General features: G+C 33.3%; 1 protein-coding gene across 1 annotated transcript; it reads left to right on the forward strand.

The window, feature by feature from the left end:
- The first annotated feature begins 399 nt into the window (after nt 1–399).
- LOC145313068 (putative cytochrome P450 49a1) lies at nt 400–9,263 on the forward strand. Its single transcript, XM_080152332.1, has 16 exons — nt 400–476; nt 758–870; nt 1,414–1,525; nt 2,036–2,184; nt 2,461–2,513; nt 2,897–2,978; nt 3,103–3,213; nt 3,299–3,449; nt 3,535–3,587; nt 3,667–3,845; nt 4,079–4,138; nt 5,076–5,155; nt 6,103–6,215; nt 7,009–7,099; nt 8,707–8,792; nt 9,111–9,263. The coding sequence occupies exons 1-16, from the start codon at nt 406–408 to the stop codon at nt 9,161–9,163; spliced, it is 1,557 nt and encodes a 518-aa protein (XP_080008458.1). The 5' UTR covers nt 400–405; the 3' UTR covers nt 9,164–9,263.
- The last annotated feature ends 601 nt before the right edge of the window (nt 9,264–9,864 follow it).

Below are 9,864 nucleotides of genomic sequence, written 5' to 3' on the forward strand. Positions count from 1 at the left end.
TTCTGACACTCTACAAATGCCCTTTTGTCCTACCGTTTCAGAGCTTTGCTTTTATGGACATTGTCATCCTTGTTTTTTGAACAAATGGCCAAATCAAAAAAAAATTCTTAGGCTAGCCCAGAAGTTAGGATTTGTTAAAGTCTTACATATCCACTAATCTTAAGAGGTGAAATAATGGACAATAAATTGATTTACACCATAAATGATCAAAAAGAAAATAACAACTTCTTTAGATAAAAATTAATGGTTGAAAAGCGTGGACACTTCAGGTGTGTAACTAATATTACATCTCTGCAATGCTTAGAAACTCCAACTAAAATCTGTTAATTTTTTTCAATATCTCTACAAATGATTGGTTAATTTAATTTCATGTGAAATAATACGTATAATTACAGAAAACTAAATATGGTGGTCAGTTCAAAGTTTGGTTCTTTGCTTGGACAAACAAAATATATGAATAGAAACTTTATACAAAGGTATTTTAATAATCTTAAATTTAATGTTCTTATTTTGTATTATTTTTACTTTACTAACACAGTTGAATGAAGTCATAACCTTAATGGTTTATTTAGGCAACATATTCCGCTCATAACTGGCTCATCATATCCCAGCAACACACATCCAGAATCCTAGATTTAAAGAAATAGACACACAAACACTTCTAAAGTAGCTTCTTTACTAAAACTAGTTTTATATTAGCCCTGTAAAAGAGACTGATATTCAAACTACTCGAAAGTGATGGAGATAATATTATTAGGTACCAAAGTTCTGTGACTGCAAGTAGTGGACTATTTGAGAATGCTGCCACAGCTGTTGAAGTTGATGAATATGCCAGAGCTAAACCTTTCTCTCAAATTCCTACTCCTAAAGGTAAAAATGAAATTATGCAATACTAGTTGCTTCGCCTAAAGCCTCTATGGAAAGGGCGGGGGGAGGGGTAGGTGTAAGGAAAATAGCTTAAAACCACCCCAAGCACTTATTTATAAAGTTTACATGAAAAGCACAACCAATTCTGACCAGCAATTTTTAAAATCTTAAATATCTTGATTTTTTATTATAGGATACATATGAAAATATTATTTCAATCATAAATAAGTATGCAAAACAGGCATTATCGTGCATTTATTAATTGCAATGTTGCAAGTTTTATTCAAACAAATCTTCACAGGAAAAATATTTTGTGCATAAGTTTTTACCTCAGGTTGGGCTAAGTTATGTTGGCCATAGCATTAGGGCACTGCAGGTATAGGCCCTGAAGGGGCTAGACAAAAAGAAAAAAAACTAACCTTTCATTTATTTTAAAAACAAGGAGCTGGGGTTACTGCGCTCCCTATGCGCTTTTAGGGAAATCACCCGTCTTTGAGCATAATTAATCAAATTAAACATATATGTAAGTTTTTAAAAATATTTTAGGATGGCCCATATTGGGTAATATGTTGGAGTTTATGAAGCTGGAAAACAGAATCAATGCTGTCGCCATGTACAAGAGATATGTTAATGAGCTGGGTCCTATCTTTAAGATCAGGTAAAACACTTAAAAGTAGTACAGGACTTTTAGATGGATGCTCCCAGGAAGGGAGAGGACATTGGCTGTTTATTACACTAGTATTCGAACCTACAACAGGGGTATTTTTTGTTTTTCAATTTATTGGCTATTGTCTTATCCCTTTAGATACCTGAAATTTTTAATCTACAAATGTGCTTAAAAGGAATGCGAGAAAAAGAAACTTATTCAAAGACTAGGGTAATCAAATATAATTTTGAAAGAACAAACATAATTCCTAGGATATCTAAAGAAAATCAATATTTTCTTCAACTGCTTCTTAAGTTCTTCAGAAAAAGTATCAGTTCTTTAAAAAATAGCTAGTAATAAAACAAAAATCTTGTACAATAAAACAATATTGTGATGATAACAGTGGCTGATGATGGACAAACCTTATGAATACATAGATAAAGTGGTCGGAATGTTCCTACACCATGTTCCTATTGGTCCAAAGGGATTATTCATTTAGTCTTTTTATATATATTACTCCAGGTTACCTGGCCATGATATTGTGATGACAACAGTTGCTGATGATGGACGAACTCTACTGAATAATGATGGCAAATACCCACGAATTCCTTCATTTGAACTCTTTGAAAGAATAAGAAATGGTCCTCTGGGCCATCTGTATCCAACTGCAGGTCTTAAATTCTATGTTTTCTAAAAGTCTTATGATTCCTATAACAGTTAGGTACAATTTTTAAAGTGTAGCAACTCTTTAAACATTTTAGAAGGTCATTATGTCCATTTTAAATACAATCATTTTTACCCTTTTATTATTAGATATAATGTGTCCTATTCTTTTAATTTTTAGAATATCAATTATTGGATAATTAGAAATTAGGTTAAAAGTGAAACATCACTACAATTAAGTCAAGAAATATAAATATATTTTTATTGGATTATTTTCTCCATAGGTCTTTTATCTGGTGGTAAAGATTGGCATGAAGCCAGATCTCTTGTACAACAGGTTAACTTTATTTAAATTTTTGTGATTTTGCATAAACATATTCTGGACCATTTTTTTAGAGGGGAGGGGGTTGTATAGGTGAACCTAAAAGGTATCCAAATCCAGAAAAATTTGAATGGCTAATTATTCATTGTTTCATAACTTTTTATACATAACTGTGGGTATAGTACAAAATAACGGCCTGATTGACAGACAGGCAAATTAGTTATTTGGTAGTTACTTATTGTAGAAGCTGAGAAAGCAAGTTTAGCCTATAGAAATTCATTGTTCTTGTTAGCACTACTGTACATTAACAACCTCTCAACAAGGCCAACAACACCCTGAAAAATCCAATTGCACCCCTAGGATTGTATATTTGTTAGAATAAGTGATGATATTTTTAGGACATGATGAGACCTAAAAGTGCCCTTTTCTACATCAATGACATGGATGAACTAATGGAGGATTTTGTTGTAAAGCTTGAAGGTAATCTCTTTTGACGTTTTTGGCCTGGGGTAAAAAGTTTTAATAGGTTGGGGGAGGGTGGAGGCATTTCTTTTATTATAAATTACAACTTAGAAGATTTGTAACTTTGCAAAGATTAATTCAGGTATGCTTGATGAAAACAGAAAAGTGGATGATTTAAACAGACCTCTCCAAGAGTTTGCTTTGGATGCTATTGGTGTTATGTTCATTGGCAACAAGCTTGAAGTTCTTCAAGGTTCACTATTTGGATATTGAATGTTTTAATTGATTGATATTTATATTGATTAAAAAAAACATTGATAGTTTATATGTTTGTTTAGGATCAGAATATGGGAAAAAAATGATAACAAAAGTATCAAGACTCTTTGAACTTATGTTGGATGTTATTGCTATTCCACCCAAACTTGCTCCCTATGCTCCCAAGTTTAAAGAGTATGTACAACTTAGTGCTGATATGTATATAATGAGTAGGTAAGAAACTCTCCTATCTGAATTATTATAGAGAACAATTATAGGAAAGAAAAAAACAATAACTCACTACATTCCTAACTTTAAGGGAGAAGATTAATGAAGCAATTAAGAAGCATGAAAAGGATGGTTCCCTTGAAGGTACAAAAATTTGTTATACAAAATTAGTGTCTTATTTAGTTTTATTTCATAATATTAGTATTAATGATATTTTATTCAGGAACAATTTTGGCCAAAATGATTGAACGTTGTGGACCTGATTCTGAGCTTCCAGTTGTTATGGCTAATGATGCTCTACTGGCTGGGATAGATACAACTGGCAACACTGCAGGTTTCATAATGTACCATCTAGCAACAAATCCAGACAAACAAGAGAAGCTGTATGACGAAATTGTTAAGGTGATTAAAGTCTCTGTTGCTTTATGAGATACATAATATGTAAGAAATCTACTAAAAATTTGATTGTTAGACCTGTCACAAGCATTTGTCATAGTTCAACACTCCCTATTAAACAAACATTAGCGAAATGAATGAAATTCTAAACGAAAGATAAGAAAAATTTAAAAAAAAAGAAATGTGATTGAGAAATATCCCAAACATGTAGGATAGAATAAATTTTGTGGATATTTTAGGTTGTTGGCAAAGATGGCAAGATGACTGAAGATGCACTGGCTCAAATGAGATATTTGAAGGTAACATTTTCAAATTTATGTTCGCTTGATTATAAATATGGGATCTACTGCAGTTCTCGGTAAAATATTGCTGGTAACGAATATTGCCAAAAATCTATGAATTTTAAAGGCTGCTAGCTGCCAAACAGCTGAACGTATAGATCATACCCGCACACCATTTTAAGCGATATAAGAAGGCCTACAAATAATCTGGAATAGCTAAGATCCAATGATGCACAGGGAAAGCTTCACTGAAGAAAAAACGCGTAAAATTGGCCTTTTTCGCGCATTTCTCTGCACTGCGAGATAATTATGCATTATTGATTTATGGCTATTCCAGATTATTTGTAGCCCTTCTTATGCAGCTTAAAACAGTGTGCGGGCATGATCTGTACGTTCAGCCGTTTGACAGCTATCAGCCTTTAAAATTCATAGATTTTTTGCAATATTCGTTACCAGCAATATTTTATCATGAACTGCAGTAGATCCTAAATATGTAGTGTAGTCTTTTTAGTCTTATCTTTATCACATCAAGAAATATAAAGTTTTTTTATTTCTTATTATTTTGATTCACTTTTTTTAATTCAGTGATGAAAGGCCTTTTGATTTTAAAAAAGAAAAGTGTTAGACCTACATATAGTAAATGTTATCATATAATACACAATTTAGGAAGAAACAGTAGTAATCTACAGCTTATACCAACAATGAAATTAATTCGGAAAAAATCACGAAACCTATACGTGTTTTTCAGCTGTCGTTGGGGGGCAACACATCGTAAAATTGACGACCTCTCCATTTGCCCCCCAAATATTATTTTAGATTTTTTTCGCTTGTTGGTTATACCTATTCCTGAGTAATCTATGAATAAGAACTGTATAATTGCATTCATTTCATTTACTTGCTGACTTTACTCAATCACCTTGGAGTTTTTTCCTAATAACAATGTATTTAATTAAAGGCTTGTCAACAAGAAAGTCAGAGAATGACTCCAGTAGCCATTGGGACAGAAAGAGCCGCAGGACAGGATATTGTCTTAAGGTCAGTTTTATTGGCTGCAGTGATTTTCAATCATAAGAGCACATTGTGTTCTACATTAGCATTAGAAAATGATTATTGAAACAAATTTAATACACAGAAGTGACAAAAGTGGAAATCATGAAATGCTCACAATATGCAAATAAACAAGAAAGCTTTTAAAGGAAGCCTGCAAGAAATACCACATCTTTAACTGCTGAAAGACTGCCACAAGTAGACCCAATAACCCAAATTTTAAGCCTTCAGCTTCTATAACAAAAAAGTTCTAGGCATTTTAAAATGACATTTTATGTACAATGAAAATTTTAAAAGAATTACAGTGCTAATGTTAGAAATTTTGAAATTAAACTACATGGCCTAGAAACAAAATTATAATCTTATTTTTGTCATAAATTTAGGCAACCAGTAACTAATTATATTTTTACAATAAAAATATCCATTTTTATAGTCAAAATCATTAAAAAAAAATTAAGTTTAACTTGCGTTGTACTGAGTGTACTGTAGCCAATCAAAAGGCTGAATCAGCTAAGCAACCAATCACAGCTGAGCTTGTCTTAGTTTCCCCCTTTGTTTCCGTTTGATTTTCGTTTAAAAATGCAATTTAAATCGAATTTTTGTCATGGATTTTGACTATAAGATGTGGTGTTTTTATTGTAAAAAAAGTAATCAGTTACCAGCAATCTAAGTTTCTGACAAAGATAAAGTCATAATTTTGTGTCTAAGCGACGTAATTTAATATTGTTTTTTCTTTTATAAGCATTGGAAATCTTTCAAAAGTTTCATTGTACATAAAATGCTATTTTGAAATGCCTAGAACTTTTTTGTTATTGAAGCTGAAGGCTTTAATTTGGGGTATTGGGTCTACTTGTGGCAGTCCTTCAGCAGTTAAAGCGTGGTATTTCTTGCAGGCGTCCTTTTTAAGACCTGTCAATTCTTTTCTTGTATTTCAGTGGATATCAAGTACCCAAGGGAACTCTGATCTTCAGACTTGGAATGCTTATGTCAACGGATGAAAAGTATTTCAAGAATCCTGACCAATTTCTGCCTGAGAGGTGGATTAGAGGTAAATAGAGACAGATTTCATTCTTTCATTTGATTTCATTTTGCAGTCTTTATGGTTTATCTTTTGCTTTGAGCACATGTTTTTCTTTCCTAAACACAAACTCAGAGAAAAGACTATCTATAATACAAAATAAAACGATGTCTGTCTGTTTGTTTGTGTGTTTGTTTGTAGCGAAGGATCTCGCTAACCGCTGAACCGATCGGGTTCTCCTTTACAGGGTAGCTTCTCATAGGTCCCGGGAAGGTTTATAACTATTTTCTTGGGGGGTGGAACACCCAAAACCCCCCCAAAAATGAAAATACCCCCCCCCCCCCCCCAAATAATTTTTTTTTTCTTTTTAAAACTAAAATTAAAATAGTTGGGTCGACTACCTCCCCCCCCAAAAAAAATTCCCCCCCTTCCCCTAGGAATTTTTTTTAAAAATTTTTCTTTTAAATTATAAACCTTACCACTTTTAGAATAACTAGCGGCTTCACCCCTCTAGGGGCTTTGCCAAAAGAGGTTTTATCAAACTAATTTTTAGTGTTTTAGATTTTAAAGAAAATAAAAAAATATTTTTTTTTTTTGGGGGGGGGGTATTTTTCATTTTTTGGGGAGTTAGGGGTGTCCCCCCCAAAAAAAAATAGATATAAACCTTCTAGTGACCTATGAGAAGCTACCCTGTAAAGGAGAACCCGATCAGTTCAGCGGTTAGCGAGATCCTTCGTTACAAACAAACAGACAGACAGACAAACAAACATCGTTTTACTTTGTATTATAGATTATATTATTTCACAAAAAAAATATTTTTCAGGATGTCCTCAACATGATAAGCCTAACAATGCCTTTGCTAATATTCCATTCGGACATGGTCCAAGAGCCTGTGTTGGACAGAGATTCGCCAGGTATAGAAAGCATGGTTGCCAAAAATGCATTTCCCCTAATTCATATATCGTTGAAGGGGGGGGGGGCGGAAGATTGCAAATTTTGAAATCTAATCTTCTTATGTGAATTAATTAATATTTAATGTATTAACCTATCTATTCGTCCATCTACTTATCTGTCCATCTTATTATATAAAGTAATAAGCTTTTTTTTCTGTAGCGAAGGATCTCGCTAATCGCTGCAACCGATGTGGTCCTTCTTTACAGTAAATCTATTCATAGGTCTCGGGTGATGGTTTTAGGCTATTTTATTTTTACAACAAGTCCGGGTAGGTATGGTTTTAGGCTATTTTTCTGCCCTTCCATATTCCTTCGGTATAGAGCCCCTAGATGCTAAAGGCGCAGCCGCTAGTCTATAATATAAAGCAGTCAGGGTTTTTTTGCCTGTAACGATGGATTTTGCTATCCGCTAAGCCGATTGGGTTCACTTTTTTAGACAAGCTTTACATAGGTCTTGTGATGGCTTTAGACTATTTTTCTAGCCCCAAGATGCTAGAGGCGTAGCCACTAGTCTATTAATAATGCTATAACATTAACCCTTAACGGTCGGGGAGGGGGGGGGGGCGCCCCCCCCTCCGGTTTTATCTATCTCATTTTCTGTGTGTGAAAGGTAAGGAGCCCAAACTGCGTGACTTTTCAAGTATGGGTATGACATATAACTGAGAGTTGAAATTTTTTGAATATCTCTATCCTGGCGGGCACAGGATGCCAGCAAACCTGGCAGGGTCATCCAGGTAAAGAGCCAAAATATTTTTTGACTAAAACAAAGCATTTTATCATACCAAATACTAAAATATCCTCTAGTAGTACATCCTTATATTAAATACAGGTGTTCAAGTCACTTTCAGGTTCCAGGTATGATCCTGCAGGTCATGATCCTCCAGGTCTCCAGAAATCTTTAAAAGGCTCCTGTGGCCGCAATTTTTGACTTAGAGACTTCAAATTTTAAACTTAAGCTTTTTTTACATGTCTACATAAAGCATTAAAATTTCATAAAGATCCGCCGCCGTTTATCCGCCGACCGCCGACTGCGGAGGCTGGCAGCTGCCAAGTACAGCTGCGGCCGCTGAAATTTATATTTTGATATTTCTAATGTAAAATTTACATAAAGATAAACATTTTCTGGAAAAAAACTGGTCTTCTAGCTTCAAAAATAAGAAAATTACAGCCGTTTGAAATTTTTAAGTAAAATAAGACCTAAAAACAAAGGTTGTTAAATAAAAGGGTGAAGGAAGCGAAAATTGACTTAGACTTATAAAAGGTCGGAAATTCATTAGCAAACTGGGGACTTGCACAAACAAATTTAGCCCTCTAGCTCTAATAGGAACTGAGATAATAATGGGGGGCGTTCAACGCCCCCCCCCCCTTGACCGATTAAGGTGCGGCAAGGGGCCCGACTGTAAAGGGTTAAAAAATACTTTTAATTTTTTTTTCTAAATGTAATACTATCTATCCACCTATTCAATCATTTATAGAACTCAAGTAACCATACATCCCAAAATTAATTGAGGAGACTTTTATATATATTTCTTTGAATATCAATTTTACCAATCTATGTTTCTATCTAGGCTAGAACTGTATATGATTATGTTCAAGTTGATCCAGAAGTACAAAATTTCCTATGATGGGCCTGAACTTGGAGTCAGCTATAATGGTAATCCATATACTATTGTAACAGGATATCTGTCTGTGTCTGTACCTTAAGATCTCGCTAACCGCTAAACTGATAACTATTTTAAGAGAGCGTAACAAACAATATCTAAAGAGATATCGTCCACGAAAAAAATATCTACCCTCCCCCCCCCAAAAAAAAACCCACCAAATTTTTTAATTTTCTTTTTTAAACCAAAGTGGAAAAAGGATGACTTACCTTCCTCCCCCCCCCCCCCATCTCTTAAGCACCACTAGAGGCCTCTAGGGCGTAGACACTAGCAAAATATAAAGGAAAATTTGCTAACATTTATTGTTTTAGGACTCGGAAGTACAAATGGCCCTTTGGCACTGAAATTTGAAAAGAGAATCTGAAGCTATGTTAATGAAAGAAATTTTGCATAATATCATATATTATTCCTATGTAATCTCATATATTGTATGAAATTTAAGAAATAAATATTTATCTTAAAAAGATTTATAAATCAATTATCTAACATTTAAGGATCAGGCCTAGAGTAACACCGCTATGAGAAAAATCTTATGTCCTTGGCTGCTAATCAAGATGGACTACCTAATGATTTTTTTTATGTAGATAGTCAAGTGATTTTTTAATATTATTGTAATCTTGATTTATGGCCTCTTAAAATATGCTCTTTAAATCACTAGATCATCATGAATTATTTATTGCTTCGCTACTTATGAATGCTGTCATCCTTGTTTCATAAAGATTTACCGAATCTAACACAGCCAAAGTAATATTTTTAGTTCCTTTAACTTAGCAAACTTTATTAAAGGTCCTTTTTTCCTTAAATAGTTATAGTGAATGTAGAATTTTTATTTTTTAAAGGGATGACTTTTTATATGGAATATTTGTTAATGTGGTAGATTTTATTTTAAAACATTTTGAAAACAAATTTTGTAATAATATAATAATTTAACAATACAATGAGATGAAATTTATAAGTATCTTAATGCATTTCTTATTCTTAAAAACAACAGTGTCAAAAATATTATCAAAAAGAATATTTTTAGACTTTCCTTTCATTGTCTAATAAAATCCTTTCCCCCCCATA

Source organism: Acartia tonsa, chromosome 3 (genome assembly GCF_053477335.1).
Source record: "Acartia tonsa isolate MP-2025a chromosome 3, ASM5347733v1, whole genome shotgun sequence".
NCBI classification, from domain to species: domain Eukaryota; kingdom Metazoa; phylum Arthropoda; class Copepoda; order Calanoida; family Acartiidae; genus Acartia; species Acartia tonsa.